Genomic DNA, 20398 nt, shown 5'->3' on the forward strand with positions numbered 1-20398 from the left:
TGAAATAAACCTTCTACTGTCATTCTTATGAAATACGTTTTATAAGAAAGCTGCTTATGAAAATGACATTCCCTAGTATCTGGGATTGTTGGTTTATTGCATACTTCTCATTATAAAATGGTTGAACCTTAGCTTTCTCTGAAAACTTATTGATAATGTTAGTTTTAAAAAATGGCCTGAAATTTTGATGTAAGTTGCTTGCATACTAAAAATAGGACTAGCTCTGAAAAATTATAATTAATTTTATCTTGTAACATCTACTTCTTTGTTAGTATTCCTTGCTTCATTTCCAGGTACTAAAAATTTGTTATTAATGTTCCTTACATTATGGATGAAAGGGATTCATTAAGTGTTACTGACAATTGCTTTTGGAGGAGGGGCAATTAAAGAATAATCTGCATTTTAAAAATACAGGTATCTATGGGAATTGGAGTTAGAAAGATAGCTTAATAAAGCTAAAGGGAAAAGATAGGTTAAAGAGGTGTCATGGAACCCTCCAATCTTATGATCAGTTACTCCAGGTAAGTAAAAGTAAGACTGACCTTTTCAGAAATTGCATAGAAACATATATGGTGTTTCACATCAGATTCAATGCTGACAGCATCTCTTAACATAGTTATTATAAACCAGCCACTTTGAATTCTGTTTTTCTTATTTTAGTTGATGATTCTTACTTAGTTGTTGATTCTATATGAAATGTAGAAGAAAGGTTATATTTGAAACTTATATTTAACGGTAAATTGAATGGCATGCTTTGTACTTTAGAAAATGATTAAAATATGTTTAGGTTATATAAAATAATGCTGTATGTTAGGAATGTACAATAGAAAAATCGTCACTCTGTTTAATATATATTATTTATAAAATGCTGGGAAAATTCCAAACATACCAACAGAAAAATAGGCAATGGACACAAGGCAACAAACATGATAAAAATTCAGTATCCCTAGTAGTCAACAGAATGCAGATTAACACAAGAGTGATATATTTTTCACTATTAAATAAACTAAAAAATTTTAAATGATCATACCTAGCATTGCCTGGGTGCAGTGAAACCTGCTCTGTCAAACTAGTGTTTGAGCTTTCAAATAGCTCTTTGCCAGTATGGTTAAAACTCTTACAAATATTGATGTCCCAATGAACCACTAGAACCCAGTGGTTCTAGTCAGAATTTGTTTAACTTAATGTTTTCATCAGAGATGTCTACAGGAAATTTGGCAACATTATAAATATCCAATAATAGAATTTTGGCCTAAAAAATCTTGACCTAGTCGTTTGGCAGTGTCTTATTCAGCCTTTAAGCACATATTTCTGAAGGAAATTTAATGACAAGGGAAAATGATCATGATATATTTTAAGAGAAAGCAACAGCATGTAAAAATACTTATATTACACAAGTATTACATATGTATACTGATTGTATGTACGTACATATGTACATCTTTATTTTTAAAAAATGACTGAAAAAATATACCAGTATTCCACCAATGATAATCTCTAGGTAAACAGATTTTATTTTTTTCTTTATCCTTTAATGATTTTTTGTAGTTTTAAATTTTCTATAATAAACCTATATTGTGTTTATAATTAATAAAAAAGGAAGGTATTTTTTTAAAAGGGAGACTACAGTAAAGTATAAAAACCACAATGTAAGAACTCACTGTAATCTAAACTGTAATCTAAGCTTGGAAAGAAGATACCGTTCTTACTGACAGTTTAACCATTTAGAAATGGGAATAGTCATCATGAAAAAAATGTGCTGTGGAAAGGATTTTTTTTTTTAATGAATGAATGATTAAAAACATGGAACACATCTTCACCTCCAAAGGCACAGTCAGATGTAACATATAACATACTGAAGGAGTTTCTATTAAGGGTGACATTGTGTTTAACTTGTTAGTAAATTTTGAATTAGGTTATATGGTAGATGATGATCATTTCTCTTAAACTCATGGATATTTTATAAATATTTTTGATAACCCAGCAGTCATTATATCTGTGAAATATGGTGATGAAAAGAGAATTCTTTGGAAAGATCTGGGTTGGAATTCTGACTCTACCTTATACCAGTTGTGTGGTCTCAGTGTTTCTGAGTCTTAACTTTTTCTTAACCCTTAACTGGAAGCTTAGGATAATATGGATTTAGTGCTTAATACATAACATAAACCCAATTAACACAAGTTATATTACCTTGATGTTGTTGGGAAGGTACACCATGGCAACACTTAAAGCAGATAGGAGAAACATTATACAGCTCATGTCTTCTCAGTAATAAAATACCTGAGCAAGTCAATTAATTTGTGTAAAAATGTAGTCACTCCCCAGGTATTTAGCCTCTATCTATATTGACAGAACTGGAAATAAGAAGCACAATTGTCTAGGATGTCTGTATTAAAAAAAAAAAAAAGCTAACTCTTTTCATGCCATATATAAAGGAGGTTTTCGTCTAGCTATGACAGCAGTTTAGTGTCTGTTATTTACAGCTCTGCCACTCTGTAGTTGGCATTCATTCATTCATTCATTCTACACATATTTGTTGAATGCCTTCTGATTGCCTGGTACTGAGTTTCTAGTGTTAGAAATAGAAGTATTGTGGGATATTATGATCTGTCACAGCTTGAGCAATGTGTGAATCAGTTCTTGGTCAGTATCTTTTCTTAATCTGATTGTGCTTCATTTTCCTTTGTAATAACTGCTTAGGTATTTGATTTCTTCACTTCTCTCTGTGTTTATCCTATCAGCTTTTAATGCAAAGAATATGCATTTTAAACAGTTTGTAAGACAAAGTATCTGTAGAAAAACTGTAACCCACAATGTATGAAATAGTAAATTGAGAATAATTCGGAACAGATTTTATGTATTTTGGTCATTTTCCCCATTAGCCAGACTGTTTCACACTATTAAATCATCAGTAAATATGTCTTATTTGCTTTTTGCTTACAAATGCACATAAATTATGAATTTTGTTTGCATTGTGCTTAGATGAAGTAATAAATATAAAGTGCCTGTTAATCAAGTTACTAGAATTTATTGCTTATTTGTTTTCCTTATTTCTTATTCTGCCTATTATCTGTAGGCTACAGTAACTGCTTTCAGTTTTGGTTTGAAAGTATCAGTTTTACCTAGCTTATAAAAGAAGCTTAATAAAGGTTCACATTTTATTCCTTAGATATACTGTAGTGTATTAGAGGTCACATAATTTAGACTTGATACTTATCATTATTTCCCTGGAAGAAGTTTATCTAGGCTTTTTGAATAGAGCTCTCAAGGTTACATGCAGCTTGTTATATTTTTGGAAGCATACTTATTTTAAAGTTATCTCTCTTACCACATCACAGCCAGTGTTTTAACTGTCATTGCTTTCTGAGTTAGACAGTTTTTTTCAGACCTTTTACCATTTGCTGTTCTCCTCTGGAAAAACTCCATTTTATCTTTGAGTTTGGAAATGAGGAGCCTGAAATATTAGCAGTGTTTTAGAGGTCATTTTTGCTGTGCAGAATAGTGGACTATTATTTCTTTTTTAAAAATGTTTTATTTCCATAGGTTTTTGGGGAACAGTAGTATTTGAATACATAAGTTCTTTAGTGGCAATTTATGAGATTTTGATGTACCCGTCACCTGAGCAATATATACTGAACCCAATTTGTAGTCTTTTTATCCCTTACCCACTTCCCACCCTTTTCCCTCCTAGTCCCCAGACTCCGTTGTATCATTTTTATGCCTTTGTATCATAGCTTAGCTTCCACTTATGAGTGAGAACATATGATGGTTTTCCATTCCAGAGTTACTTACTTAACTTAGAATAATAGTCTCCAATCCCATCCAGGTTGCTGTGAATGCCATTATTTCGTTACTTTTTATGGCTGAGTAGTATGACGTAGTGTATATGTACCACAGTTTCTTTATCCATTCATTGATTGATGGGCGTTTGGGCTGGTTCCACATTTTTGCGATTGAAAATTGTGCTGCTATAAACATGCATGTGCAAATATCTTTTTCATATAATGACTTCTTTTCCTCTGGGTAAATACCCAGTAGTGGGATTCCGGGATCAAATGATAATTCTTTTAGTTCTTTAGGAAATCTCCACACTGTTTTCCACAGTGGTTGTACTGGTTTACATTCCCACCAGCAGTGTAGAAGTGTTTCCTTTTCACGGCATCTGTGCTAATATCTATTTTTTTATTATTATTATGGCCATTCTTGTGAGAGTAAGGTGGTATTATACTGTGGTTTTGATTTGCATTTCCCTGATAATTAGTGATGTTGAGCATTTTTTCATGTATTTGTTGGCCATTTGTATATCTTCTTTTGAGGATTGTCTATGTCTTTAGCCCACTTTTAGATGAGTTGTTTTTTTTGTTTTTGTTTTTTTTTCCTAATTTGTTTGAGTTCCTTGTAGATTGTGGCTATTAGTCCTTTGTTGGATGTATAGATTGTGAAGAATTTCTCCCTCTCTGTGAGTTGTCTGTTTATTCTGCTGACTGATCCTTTTGCTGTGCAGAAGCTCTTTAGTTTAATCCTGCCTGTTTATCTTTGTTTTTGTTGCGTTTGCTTTTGGGTTCTTGGTCATGAAATCTTTGCCTAAGCCAATGTCTGGAAGGATTTGTGAAATGTTACCTGTTGATATGATTGAAGATTGAATTAACTTTTTCTCATGCTGCCATAATCACACTTCTGGCTCATATTGAGCTTATGTAAATTCATGTTTAATGCTCCCCCATTGTTTATTTCTCCTCTATTTCGTGTTCATATAGTCTCTTGCTCCAGTTATGCTAAGATTTTATATGTATTTCAGTTGTAGTTTTATCCTATTAATTTTATTCAGTTATAATATATAAAACTCTTGATTTTTAAAAAATTCGGGACATTAAATTATTCTTTTCAACTTTGTGCCATCTATGTATTTTATAAGCACACATAGTATGTCGTTATGTAAGTAGTAGATAATAATGGACAAAAAAGGACAAATAATAAAATTTTAATATTCTAGTTTTTGGAAATTACTTTCCAACCTATAGATGATATATTTTGGTAGTTTTATATTTGTAGTTAAATAATACTTATTAAATAAAAATATATATTTAGCAGGTTTTCATAAAAGTTACATATCATATTTTGCCTCCATAAACATAATGAAATAGCAGTTTCTAGTGCTTTAAGAACTTATACTTTAAAAAGTTAGAGTGTTAAAACTGTCTTTTCATTTTTCATAGGATGATAGCAAACAGGCACAGTTCTTAGCTCTGGCTGTTGTTTACTTCATTTCGGTTCTGATGGTTTCCAAGTATCGTGACATATTAGAACCCCAGAGAGAGACTACAAGAACTGGAAGCCAACCAGGTAGAAACATCAGACAAGAAATAAATTCACCAACAAGTACAGGTACTTAACATTGTATAATTATTTGAATTTTCACCATGATGTATCTCCTTTTTTTTTCACCTTTACATCTGGATTTGAACTGGACCTCTTCATAATCACCTCAAATATTTATGAATGGTTGGTATAGAAATGCTAATTTAGTATTCCTTAATTCCACAAAAATGTATGAATGGTATTTCTATATAGTTGCGACGTTCTCATCTTATCAGTACAGCTTTGGTTTCAGTGTTTCTCATTTATTAATATAAATCATTAATTTATACCATTATTTAATATACAAGTAAATCCTACATTTTTAAATGTATTACTTTTTTAACCTTTATGAACATGGAAGTAGAAAGTCATTATAGAGTTATTAATGCCAAGGATAAGTCAAAATACACATCTTTATAGCCAAGCTCAGAAGTTGGATTTTTTTCTTTTTTAACTGTATATAGTTAATTCAGTATCTAAATATTCTGTCAGTGATTTATAATCAAACATGTGTTCTAAACTTTATACCAAAGTGGCCTCAACTAAAATCAAAGACTTGTGGAAAGTTAACATGGACAACAATGAACCACCTTGGGTCATGCTGCCTTTTTCATTTGCAGAAAATGCTCATGTTGCATCTGTTCTTGCATTACTAGCTTTGCCCACTCTACTTGAACAGCGTAAACACAGTTTCTGGCAACTAACATTTTAATATTGGACACCTATCATTGTCATTTCCTTCCAGGTGTTTATATCAAGGTTGTTTCTCTATTGTTTGCAGTGAGACCTTGATAACCTAATGGTTATTTCATATACCACTGGATTAATTTGTAGTTGAAATTTTCTTTCCTAAATAAATGCATATGATTTATAAATAAAATGGATATTTTAAAAAGTGAGTAGAAATTAGTGGTCAAATCTCTGCATCTTGTTTTTCATAAGCATATCATATTTCATATACCTTTTATTGATGTCATATAGATATGGATTATGGTTTAGCTACAATATTTTGCTGTTGCATGATACATGTACTTTTAACACCTAAACATGAGAATTTTTCATTATAATATACTTTCACTTTTAATTTTATTCTTCAGATTAAACATCATCCTACCATTCCAGTTCATGTTTTTTCACCATTTAAAACACAGACTTATCATCTTAATTCTTTTCATTTTTAATGCTTTTATATCCATTATATGTACAAAAAGTAATAGTGTAGTGAACCTTCTAGTTCTGATTTTCTTGTGTATTTGTATGTCTCTGTGTATGTTGCTAGAATTACTCTGCTTAACAAGTGTATTATTTTCTTTCTCTTAATACTTAACCTCTTTTCTTCAGAAATGCATTTGTTATTGCTAGTATTGTTTGCATGTTGCAGTAATATAGAATTGTCATGGATCTTCAGTGGACCATGTTGCAGGTTGTTACATGCTGGCTCAAATTTGATTCCATGATTTTCTCCACAGTTGTGGTCATACCATCTATCCCTCATCCAAGTTTGAACCATGGATTCCTTGCCAAGTTAATTCCTGAGCAGAGCTTTGGCCACTCATTTTACAAAGGTAATATTGACCTCATCTCCTGACCTGTTTGGGTATTCTTATTTCATGAATTGTTATAAAATAAATATTCATGATATAATTGTTTATAAACAAGTATATACCTCAGGTTTCATGGAGATATGAAACATTGTATTTATACCTAGCTATTGAGAGCCTTTATATTTGTATTTTATTACATTTCTTTAAGTATCATCTATAAATTAAGGATACCTAATTATATGTGTATTAATATGCATAATGGTAGCACTCAGGAGAGATCTCAGGAGAGTCACAATTTAGTAGTCGTGGGACTAAATGAGCCTAATATAAAGGCTACTCTAGAATAAAGCTTAAAAGCATGCCTCAAAAGCATCAAACTCATCTATAAGTTATTTAACTTCCAGTTAGAACAAAGCCCCAACACTGTTTAAAGGAATGCGAAAGTCCTTACCAAAAACCATAAAATTAAATGTTAGACATCCAACAAAAATTGTTAAACATGCAAAGAAGGAGGAAAATGTGATACATAAGCAAAAGAAAAATATCAGTGAATAGAAACAGATTTTGAGACAACAGAAATGGCAGAATTATCAGATAAGGACATTATAGAAGCCATTATATGTATATTCAAGATATTTTTCAATTTAATGGAAAAAAGTTAACGTATTGAGGAGAGAAATGGAAGATATAAAGAAAAAAATGACAATTTTAGAGATGAAAAATACAATAGCCAAAATGATAATATCTTTGGGTAGGAGTAACATGAGATTACTGACTTCAGAACAAAAGATTGTAATAGGTAGAACTCTGTGATAGCTCCAGGGTTTTCCTGTGTACACACTCTGCAAAATTCCTGGGATGGTAAATATGATGGTGTTTACCCCTGTGATTAGGTTATGCTGAATGGCACATTAGCCTTTAAGAAATGGTGATTATCCAGGTGGGCTTGACCTAATCGCATGAGCTCTGTAAAAGAAGAGGGTTTCCTTCTCTGGTCACAGAACAGGAAGTCCAAGAGACTTGAAATGTGAGAGAGATTTGACATGAAGGAGGATCTTTATTGCTTAGATGGAGGAGCAAGGATCTGAGGAAACATATAGCTAATAGCACTCACCAGCTGACAGCCAGCAAGAAAGTGGGGACTTTAGTCCTACAGCAGGAAGGAACTGAATTCTGCCAATAATTGAATGAGTTTTGAAGAGGACGCCGAGCTCCAGGTGATACGATACTTCAACATATTCCATAAGTAGCTAATCATTTGGAACAGCAATTTTTGGAACAAATAAAGCTAGCAAAATATTTTTGTTACAACTTAATGAATGTACAGATACTATTTTTTACAAATGTGCAACCTTTCAACAGCATGATGAAATGAAAAATATTGTTCTCAACTTCACTGCTGACTGACAAACACATCTAGCTCTAAACTGTGCAAACCAAAAAAAAGGATGAGATTGTCAGCAGACATCTTCTGGAGTTTGTCTGGTGGAGTGTGTTCTAAAGGCTCTGCTATGGAAAGTATCCTGGTGTATCTGCCCAGATTAAGGAGCCTGTATCAGAATATTAATGCACGTTGTCGAGAAAGTCTTGCTATGAAAATAGTTTCAGTTACACTGAACAGTGGTGTTAGTAGCATAATAAAATTTTGAATTACTTTAAGGCCAATGTGGTAAATTTGCTATTATTCTTTGTATTATGTGATATTATGGCAGATTATCATAACTTATTGCATGCTGTAGTGCAGTGGTTATTGGGGGAAAGTGTCTGTCAAATGTTTTTCATGAACTCAATGCTTCCAAACAGGGAAAGGTATTTTTTCATGGTAGGTATGATCAAAGAACACAAAAGTTAAAATCTTAGAGGTACACAATTTCTATGACATGTTTCACAATTTAATAATAATTATCGACCCAGCTTGGTGGCGCATGCCTATAATCCCAGCATTTTGGGAGGCCGAGGAGAGGGGACAGCTTGAGACCAGGAGTTTGAGACCAGCCTGGTGGGCAGCGTAGTGAGACACCGTCTATACGAAAAATTAAAAAATTAACCAGGCATGGTGGCATGTGCCTGTAGTCCCAGCTACTCAGGAGGATGAGGTGGGAAGATTGCTTAAGCCCAGGAAGTTTAGGTTGCTGTGAGCCGTGATTGTGCCTACTACACTCCAGCCTGAGCAACAGAGCAAGACCCTTTTTCAAAGAAAAAAATTTATTAAGTGTTCTGGTCTTTAGGAATGATCAGATTTTGTTCATCTTTCAAATTATCACCTGTCATTTTATGGATTGGGCAGACTATTTTATATTTTATTTTCCAGCAATAGAAGATTCACAGATAGCAAATTCATGGATCTGGAATCCATTTCTGTCACTGAAATATAACTTAGATCTTGTTATAACTATACAAGATGTAGAAGAGTTTTCATTCCATCAGCATACCTGTGTGACATTACTTTCTCCTCTTTGAGTGTTACTGAAATAAAACAAAAACAATTTAGGTATTTATTATTCCCCTGAGTTGCTTTATTGCCAGTTCACCTTAGATTAGATAAATTAACAAGCAAAAAAGCTCATTGTCAACATCACAAACTTTATTTATAATTTCAGTGTTTGTTCAAAATATTCATATAGGCATTTGGGAGGTGAGGATCATTCTCTACCTAAAACTTATTGTTTAGTTATGATGTGTAATGAAGAAAAGTTGCAAGTGTAATAGTAGTTGTCTAAATTAATCCCCAGTTCACTTTTGGTGAACAACACAGGCCATTTTTATAATTGTGTTCTTTTTCTTTGTGCTATTTTTGTCTGATTATATTTATTGATGTGTAATTTTATGTCTGCCTAATCAAATAACAAAAACAGTTGTGCTTTTATTTTGTGTAGTTTTAAAATTTTTTATTTTTTTAGTAATTTACTACAATTAGTAAATAAAATTTTATATTTTATTTTCTAAATGTGTCAGCGAATGATGGATTGAGGAGATAAATGTAAATTTTCACAAATAGTTTGAGAAACCCTTTTCTGGACTACTCTTCAGCTCCTCCACATCCCACTCCCTTCTTTCAGCTTCTTTTTGAATTAGCTCTCTGATCTCTTTTTTTAAATTTTGATGTAATACCTTAGTTCAGACTCAAATCCCTTCTTGAAGTATTGCCATAGTTTCTTCATTGGACTTTTTGTTTCTGGGCTTTCTCTCAGTTTATTACTGACAATTTTGGAAATAACACTAATATATAATACAATATAGTAACAGAGTAAGTATAATTTATATATCATTTTAATATAATAAATATTTTATAATATATAATAACTTTAATAAAGTAATTTTTCTTTCTAAAATTCTCAAAAGGCTCCCTGTAATTTTTGGAACAAAATTAAAATGCCTTAACGTAGCAAAACTATTCTAGTTCTGACTTGCCTCAATTACAATACTCACCTCCAAAGTGAATTCCTTACTTCTCTTACTGATCGTTATTCTTTTATTTTTAGTTTTACTGCCAATTTCATTGTTTTAAAAGATAAAGCAGATTATGTCCTTTCTTGACATAAAATTTGTAGTAGTATTTAGAGTAACATTTCACAAGGACCCTAGATAAGATGACTATTGACTATGTTTCCAACTTTATCTCATGTTATTCTTTCTTTTGCTCACTATGAAACAGTCAGACTACCTTCTAGTTTTTTAATCATGCCAAGCATTTTCATGCCTCAGGATGTTTGTATTTTGTCACTGGCTTTTGGCTCTTTTCCCAGTTTTCTGTGTGACTGGTGCCTACTCATTCTTCAATTCACCTCCTCCAAGAGGCTTTCCCTGACTCCTGTAACTAGCTTCCTTTCCATTATTATTCTTTCTCATATCATCTTGTTTTATTTCCTTTCTTCTGTTCAATGCTTTAATTGTTTATTAGAATGTATGCTTCAAGAGGGTAATCATAACTAACTTTTTTTAGTTTATGTATTTATGGTGTACAATGTGATATACTGATATTTGTGTACGTTAGGGAATGATTAAGTCAAGCTAATTAATGTCTTCTTCACCTCACGTATCTTTTTTTTTGTGGTAAGAATGTTTAAAGTTTATTCACAGCAGTTTTCAACTACTGACACGTTATTAACTGTAGTCACCATGTTGTAAAATAGATCACCAGCACTTATTCCGTCTCTGTAACTGAAACATTGGTTCTTTTGGTGAACATCTTCCCAGTCCCTAGTAACCAGCATTCTACTCTTTACTTCTGTGAGTTCAACTTTTTAAGATTCCCTATACAAGTAAGATTATACCCATATTTGTCTTTTTATGTCTGACTTAATGTAATGCAGTGTTCTCTAGATTCATCCATGTCATAAATGACAGGAGTTTCTTTTTTTATGGCTGAATAGTATTCCATGGTGTATATACATTTTATTTGTTCATTCATCTGTTCATCAATAGACAATTGATTCCATATCTTGGCTATTGTGAATAATGCTGCAATGAACATTGGGGTACACATACTTCTTTCAAATACTGATTTCATATCACTTGGATATATACCCTGAAGTGGAATTGTTGAATTGTACGGTAGTTCTATTTTTAATTGTTTGAAGAATCTCAATACCATTTTCCATGATAGCTATACTAATTTTCATTTCCATCAATAGTGTACAAGGGTTCCCTTTTCTTCACATCTTCTCCAACACTTATATTTTACATTTTGTTTTGTTTGTTTGTTTGTTTTTTGAGATGGAGTCTCACTCTTTCACCCTGGCTTCAGTGCAGTGGTGCGATCCTGGCTCACTGCAACCTGCACCTCCTGGGTTCAAGTGATTCTACCACCTCAGCCTCCTGAGTAGCTTGGATTACAGGCGTGCAACACCACGCCCGGCTAATTTTTGTATTTTTAGTAGAAACAAGGTTTCACCATCTTGGCCAGGCTGGCTCGAACTCCCCACCCCAAATGATCCACCTGCCTATGCCTCCCAAAGTGCTGTGATTACTGATGTGAGCCACTGCGCCTGGCCACATTTTCAATAATAGCCATCCTGTGTGAGGTGATATTTCCTTGCAGTTTTAATTTGCATTCCTCATAATTAGTGAAGTAGAGCATTTTTTTATATACCTGTTAGCTGTTTGTCTTCTTTTGAGAAGTGTCTATTCAAGTTATTTGCCTGTGCTTTAATTGGGTTATTTGTTTTGTTGCTGTTGAGCTGAGTTCCTTATATATTTTGGATATTAAACCTTTATCGGATGTATAATTGTATATGTCGCCATTTTATTATTAGTGTTATTGGTTGCCTCCATTGCATTATAAAAGTGCATGATACATTTTAATAGGGTTTATGTTTGTTTTTTTTTTCCTTTGAGAAGAAAAAGAGTAAAAGCACAATCTAGGGGAAGAGAAAAGCAAAATACATATATACAAATATATTGTAATTTCTAGTCAATAATTTATTTAAAATAAGTGAAAATTGTAACTACTTTAAAATTTGAGTTCTAGACATTGCTTGTAAGTGGGACTTTGGGAAGAGCAAAGTAAGAACCTCCAAAATACTACTTCTCTAAAAGAGCAATGAGAACACTGGCAAAACTGTCAAAATCAACTTTTTCTGTTCTTTGGAAAGCAATCAGAGGCTTACAATAACCCAGAGAGTGTTAATTCAAGAAAAACTCTAGACCTTTATAAGAATAGCAAGATTTAGAGTGATTTAACTCACCTTGTTGCCATCTACCTTTCCTCAACTCTGTGGTTGCTTTGAAAACCGGAGGCCAGACACCAGTGGTAGTTTTGAAAACCAGAAGCCTAGCAGTCACTGGGGATAGGAGTGGGAGTAGATTAGGTTTGGAATTCCTTAGAAAGTCTCAACCTTAGAGCATTGTAACTATTTGAACTGTATGGAATCTTCCTGGAAAAGCTTCATTCACAGGGCTTATTATTATTTGACCTAATCTAGAGCTTGTTTAGTGAGAAAAGCCTGTCTCCAAGGTATTTGTTGAAAATAATCAGCATTTTTTTTTTTTTTTTTTAACATTGCAACTGCCTGAAGTGATAGTGCCAGTTGGGGCAAACAAGAACCTTGCCTAAAAGCTTAAACAGATGTGAGAATGAGATATCCATATTCCCGGGTCTGTACTTAGGCCCAGGGAAGACCAGAGAAGGCCTCAGTCTCTCACCTTTGGCTGACCTTGAGGCCCAGCCCAAGAAGGAAGCACAGGCTAAGAGAGAGTTTTAAACCATGGGAGCATTGCAGGCACCCCCGAACACACACACACAGAGCCTCTGGCAAGGGTGGAAAATTTATTGGTTCAAGACATTTAAGACAATGTCTGTGCAATCAATAGCTGACCACTGGGTTAACTGAGCAGAGACTTAAGTGGCTACAGATGATGGAAAACAGATTTTACAGAATTAGTTCAGGAAAATGAATAAACAGAACAAGAACAAACTCTTTAATTGGGGTCCGATTTCCATGATTGCCACATTATGTTATTTAAAATATCCAGTTTACAACAAAAAGAATTATGGGACAAGTAAAGAAATAGGAAAGTATGGTCAATACACAGGGGAAACAAAGCAGTTGATATAAAATGCCCCTGAGGAAACCCAGATATAGAACTTACTAGACAGACACTTTAAACCAGCTATTTTACATAAGCTCAAGTAATTAAAGGAAGCATTTTCTAAGGAACTAAAAGTATAAGAGTGATATCTCACCGAAGGGAGGATACCAATAAAGATATATGTAATAAAGAACCAAATAGAAATTCTGGAGTTGAAAATTGTAATAACTGAAATGAAAAATTCACTTAGAGGGGTTCAGCAGAAGATCTGAGATGGCAGAAAAAGAATCAGCAACGTGAAGATAGCTCGATTGTGTTTATCCTATGCTGAGGAAGATAACAAAGAAAGAATGAAGAAAAGTGAACAGAGCCTCACAGACCTTTTTGACACTATTAAGTTGAACCAACATATGTATACTGGGAGTCCCAGAGGAAAGAAGAGAAAAAAGAAAGGAGCAGAAAGAAAATTTGAAGAAATATTGGTCTGAAAATGCCCTACAGTTGATGAAAATCATTATATGTCTAAAGAGCTCAGTGCACTCCAAGTAGGATAAACTCGGACCTGCATGTTAACACAGCATAGTCAAAACATCAATTAGAAGATTTTCTTGGCTCTTAATTTTCATTTTATCTCTTATGGGCATATAATTTGGTAATAATATTTAATTCCTGAATTGTATTATTTTCATGCACTTAGTGTAGCAAGCAAACAAAATAAATCATATATAAACAATTGCAAATAATGCATTGCAGTATTTTTTGTTTAAAATGAACTTTAATGAGGATTTAAAATCTTTTTGTGTATTTTTTTCCTCTTTGGAGTTAAGATATTTAATTAATTTTGCATTTATGGATTTAATATAAACAAAATGAGTAAGTTAGTTACATACAGCTTTTTTATGTTTTATTTTAAATTACAGTGATTTATTTGCTTATATTATTATTTGAAGTAAGTAACTTAGTATCTTTAGTTCTATACTAACAAGGTGCTGTATGTTTCTTTCATGATACTCCTTATTTAGAGAGTTTGGAAAATGACAATTTCAGTAATTTAGTATGTAAGGCATGTTGAAATTCTTCATAAATCATGGTAAAACAGGATTTTTGGAGGAAGGAATGTGATACGTGAAGTCACTGTGTAAATATGATGTCATTTGCTGAACTTGTCCCCATATTTTTCTTAAAATGTATTAGATGAACTCATTATATTCGATGTAAAACAGTAAGAAAAAGAGGCATCTGGCATCCAAATGCCTGTTTCTGACAAGGTTAAGATCACTCTGGCTAGTAATGTTTCTGTTCTGTGTGCTTACATTGCCTGTTGCTACAGAAACTGATAAGAGCTATTGAAAATGTACATGCCTGTGATTACTATAACCTACACAGATGCAATCATTTATAGTTTCTCTGCAGTTCATGCCTAACTTCCTATTTAAGTCATGGATTAAATCCTCAAAGTACTTTAGTGTCACAAAGAGGTATTCTGGAAACATAAGTTATCTAAGCTGAAGTTTATAACTGAGAGCATGTTCTGTTAAGGATGTAAATGCATAATGAGAAATTAAGGTAGGTTTTTTGACTACTGATCTGTTTTTTAATTGCTATTATAAAATATCCTATTGGCATTTAATTTTATTTCTATGTAATATCACAGCATGTATGCTTTACAAAACATGTTTATTTGAATAAGACTCTTTGAAATATCAAAATTGCTACTTCCTTTTTGAGATCATTTTTTTGTCAGCCTCAATAAAAATGAAATTGAGACTTTTTAGTACTATGTAAATATTTTGATGAGCTATTTGAAAATATTCTAATATTTGATTTCTAGAAAGTTTTAATTGTGTTTTATAATCTAGAGGTCAACATTTATATTGAAGTTTCAAGTATCTAGTTAGAAAGTTAAAGATTTTAATGTCCATTGAAAGTCAAATAGTTGAGCAGAAAAGCAAAATACTATGTAGTTGGTGGCAAAAGTCTTTTTATGTGGTAGCTTGTGAACACCAAATCAGATTTTATTTCCTTAGATATTTTGTTTGCTAGTGAAATGCTTATATTTCAGTCTAATATAACTTGAGAAGTTTAAACTTTTTGTATAGCTGTTAATGTAACATGTCATATATAATGATAGTTAGACATTATATTAATGTAAAGTCAAAATGCTAGACCATATCTGTAAATTAGCTAAAATCACACTAAGTGTTAGACACAACTATATGACTTTTGATAATTAAACTCTATAAAAATTAGCCCATGCTAGTAACCATGACACTGTTTTGTTTTTGTTGTTGTTAGAGTTTGTGTTTCTGCAATTTACATTTTCTGTCCTCTTGTCACTATTACTGTTTAAACTATTTAATTCTTTCCTGATACTTTGCTGCAATTGTTTTCACTCAAAAAATGTATAATCTATAGATGCAAATGTATGTTAAAATATATTCAGTGGTATCTCTAATAGTGAAAATAACTGCCTCAGTCGTCTTCTCCTTCTAGATTTGTAGATTATTTTATCAACTTCCAAAATTTCGGCTACTGTCTCAGTTTGAATGATCCCAAAATGTATGGCTATTCTTCTTTTGACCTGCATATATAAGTATCTTAGAGATTCTGTAGACTAAAAGTGATTCAAAATTTAGTTAATTATTCTCCTGAAGAAATCTCATTTTCTTCCTTTCTCAGTTAGTGACGTATTACCACTATTTTTTTCTTAACCTAGGTATTTCAGAAATATCCTTAGTCTTCTCCTCCTTCTCATTTCTAGGGTTACTATTCTAATTTAAGTCTTAGTCTTCTCTTACAAGGTTTTATTAAAAATGCCAAACTGTTGTCTTTACTTCTTACCTGTTTCCTTCTCTAGTCCTTTGCCTACTGTTATTGACATTGTCTTCTCAAATGCAGTTATTTTAATTTTTAATCTTGGAAGCAGTAAAGAATCTACCCTGATTTTCACATTGGTCATCCAATATGAATGTTTGAATATTATTATCATATTCCACAGATTAATCTGTTCTTTCAGTCTTATCATCTTTGACCAAACAAACAAACAAAATTTAAACCTGTTCATTAAATATGAGGAAAACTATGACATTGCATTGTGAGAAATGCATATTTTAAGTTAGTTTAAATTAGTATTTGATATTAGGTATATTGAATAATATGAAGATGTTATTTATTCCTAATTTAATGTGTAGATTTGGTATAATTTGACTCAAAAGAAAAGGGAACAAAAGAAAAGGGGGAGGGAAAAAAAGGGGAATTTTCTTTCTTTCAAAACCTGGTAACATTTTTCTGATGCTTATCCTCAAAAAAGTATTATAAATTCACACTCTCAGGAAATTTGAATGGCATGCCATTAGTCTAAATTCAAGCGATTAAAAAAACTGTTTAATAGACAGCACCCAAGAATTGAGTCTGTTACTGACAAAATCCCTTCATATTGTTTCTAATTTTTAGTACGTATGTACAAAACTTTCAGCAAGCTGTGATCACACCCAACAATTCTATGATCAGAACACTTCTTTGTGTTTTTACTAGAGATTTCACAAAAGCTTTTGAGATGTCTTACTGACATCAAGGTAGCCTATTTTCCTGTTGGGCAGTTTCCTGGTTTCTTGTCCTAACAACCTTTGAATTCAAAGAAACAAGCAAATAATAACAACAAAACCTGAGAAGTTATATAGAATTTACTGATTTTCACATTTTTGGGAGATCTTTGAAATAATTTAGTCTGTGCTTCTCATTTTCAAAGATTGTGAAACTTTCAAACTTAAATGTAAGTTTTAAGTAATGCAAATAGCTAACATTTACTGAGCTTCTACTTTAAGCAAGAGCTGCAGTGAATTTACATATAGTAGCTTAATGGTATCTTACTTTATTCAAAATGATTAAGTAAGGACTGTCATCTCTCTTATACTTAGATGAGATACACTTTTCAAGGTTATCATTTAGAATTTGGTAACATTTCATTATATGGAGAACTTTATTACATTAACCTTTGATGAAATTTAATAGAAATTTAACACTTTAAAGATTTTTTGATTTCATTACTTTTAGTTGTTAATATTGTATGTGTATTTCATTATCTGTATAGTTATATGCACATGTATGTTTCTGATTTAATTTTCACAGATTGAATTTTATATTTATTTATGAAGAATCAGCATGAGTATTCCAAAATATAGGCCTTGTCCTTGAGGAACATGATTATATTATTAATGTATTTATTCTTTAGAACTAATCGTTTGACTTGCTTTGCATTTTGCAAGTGTGTCAGAATTTTATGTATTGTAATTTTAAAATAATGTCTTCGATTATCTTGAATATTTCAGATATTATTAGTTATTGAAGTACCAAAGAAGGTATAAAAATGACTTTATATTTTTAAGGAAACTAATAGAGAAATATAAGACTTTCTCTTCTATGATTGTTTGGTAGCTAACAATCAAAGGATAGGAGGGGAACATCATATAATTATTATTTATAAGCTGCTTTAGGAAATTGTTATAAGAACTATTTCCTGATGCTTTTGAAGGCATCAGTTTTGAAATGCCAGATGATTTAAGAAGCAAGAGGATTATTTTGATGCTCCTTGAACAAAATAATAGGTGTAGTGGATGATATCTTTTTTTTTTTTATTTTTTTGAGATGGAGTTTTGTTCTTGTTGCCCAGGCAGGAATGCAGTGGCATGATTTCAGCTAACTGCAACCTCCACCTCCCGGGTTCAAGCGATTCTCCCGCCTCAGCCTCCGAGTAGCTGGGATTAGACGTATGCCACTGTGCCTAGCTTATTTTTGTGTTTTTAGTAGAGACGGGGTTTCACCATGTTGGCCAGGCTGGTCTCGAACTCCTGACCTCAGGTGATCCACCTGCCTCAGCCTCCCAAAGTGCTGCGATTACAGGCATGAGCCATCACGCCTGGCTGGATGATATCTTTCAACTGAGTTGTGTTACTACTATACACATCCGTTTAGCAATTTTTTGTTTTTTACAAGTTTTATTTTCTTTATTTGAATATCTGAGAACATTTTATTAATAATACAAGATTTTTACTGTCGAAGCTTTTTTCTAACCTAGTTTCTTTCATTACAGAAACACCTGCTGCATTTCCAGACACTATAAAAGAAAAGGAAGCACCAACTCCTGGTGAAGATATTCAGCCAGAAAGTTCAATTCCCCATACAGATTCAGGAATTGGAGAGGAGCAAGTGGCTAGCATTCTGAATGGGGCAGAATTAGAAACAAGTACAGGCCCTGATGCCATGAGTGAACTCTTATCCACTTTGTCATCTGAAGTGAAGAAATCACAAGAGAGCTTAACTGAAAATCCCAGTGAAACGTTGAAGCCTGCACCATCCATATCTAGCATTAGTCAAACCAAAGGCATCAATGTCAAGGAAATACTGAAAAGTCTTGTGGCTGCTCCAGTTGAAATTGCAGAATGTGGCCCTGAACCTATCCCATACCCAGATCCAGCATTGAAGAGAGAAGCGCAAGCTATTCTTCCTATGCAGTTTCATTCCTTTGACAGGTAGGTACTGAACTTATTATTCACTGGGCTTTATACATACAAGGAAAATTAGACTTTGTTAATTTTAAAATATAAAGAAGGTCTTGAAAGCTTTATTAATGTAGATTCTGATTACAAAGACAATCAAAATGATGGCTCAACCTAATCTTATAATAAGACATCTTAATAATACATCTTAAGAGGTTTCAATGTGATATGATGGATGGCACATTGAATTGGAAGTAGGGAAACATGGATTATGGTTATATTCCATTATCAAAGGACTACAGTACATTGAGGTGTTATTTTTCTCTTTGGACTTAGTTGTTTCATGTATATAATGGGGAAGGGGATGGGTCACAGCTGTCCAAGGTTTATCCTGGCTCTGAAATTCCATTATAATATTATAAAATACTATAATAATTGTTGGAGATTATATAACGTGCTTTAAGTGATAACATTTAAATTTGAACCTTAAATGGAAGTATGTGGAAAATTTAAAAATTGTTTGTGATCATCTTCTTTATGAGATTTCCAATACCAATGTAAAAGCTGTATTTTGAAGCATATATTTAAAAGTAAATATTTTTGAAAGGTATTTTGGCATTTTAGGTATCAAAATTATTTATAACATGGCCCATATGTCATATGTCTACATTCAAATGTTAAATCATGCAAGGGATTTTTTAAGGGACAATTAATTTTTTATTCCAGTATACGTTCAATAAAAATGATAGTTCACAGAAGCAGAATAAGATATTTTAGAACCAAATATCCTACGCATCTAATATCTTCCACTATTTAAAAATATGTACAAGATTAGAAGAATATTTTAGTCACCAATTACTAACAGTAGTACTTAACATTGATCACTGGGATTAATGCCTATTCCAAATAATGTTTGCATGTTAATGTATTAACTAAAAACTGTGATGGCTTACCTTTTAAAGGAAATCATTGTTACTGATGTTTTAAAACATCTTTTCATACAAAAAATTTATATATATGTATGAGGTGATTGACAAGCAAGTTTTTTTTTTTTTGTTTTAGAAAGACAAGATCAAATTAGGAAATAAAATGTTTCTAAATGGAAATGTCAAAATATATAGTCAAAAAATAATATGTATTCCATATTGCTTTCTCTAAAATACCCAGATTGCTTTGTTCTAAGTAACATTTTAGTTTAGGGGTAGAGGATGTGGTGGTATAGTCATTTCAGTTTGGATGAATTACACTTTTTTTTTTTTTTTTTTTTGATGGAGTCTCACTCTGTCACCCAGGCTAGAGTGCAGTGGCACGATCTTGGCTTACTGCAACCTCCACCTTCTGGGTTCAAGCAATTCTCTTCCTCAGCCTCCTGAGTAGCACCTGCCACCACGCCTGGCTAATTTTTGTATTTTTAGTAGTGACGGGGTTTCACCATCTTGGCCAGGCTGGTCTTGAACTCTGACCTCATGA

The 20398-nt window shown here is 32.5% G+C and overlaps 1 protein-coding gene across 5 annotated transcripts in view; it reads left to right on the top strand.

Annotated features, from left to right (window-relative positions):
- Positions 1-20398, top strand: part of NBEA (neurobeachin) — a 726287-nt gene that overhangs the window by 232894 nt on the left and 472995 nt on the right. For 3 of the 5 annotated variants that reach the window (XM_050766029.1, XM_050766031.1, XM_050766030.1), the window contains exons 28-30: positions 5217-5385; positions 6828-6923; positions 18523-18961. In XM_050766029.1, coding sequence (XP_050621986.1) covers positions 5217-5385; positions 6828-6923; positions 18523-18961 — 704 coding nt within the window. The remainder of the gene's footprint in view (positions 1-5216; positions 5386-6827; positions 6924-18522; positions 18962-20398) is intronic. The other 2 variants (XM_050766032.1, XM_050766033.1) reach the window with 1 other exon arrangement.

The sequence above is a fragment of the Macaca thibetana genome, chromosome 17 (assembly GCF_024542745.1).
Source record: "Macaca thibetana thibetana isolate TM-01 chromosome 17, ASM2454274v1, whole genome shotgun sequence".
Lineage (NCBI taxonomy): Eukaryota > Metazoa > Chordata > Mammalia > Primates > Cercopithecidae > Macaca > Macaca thibetana.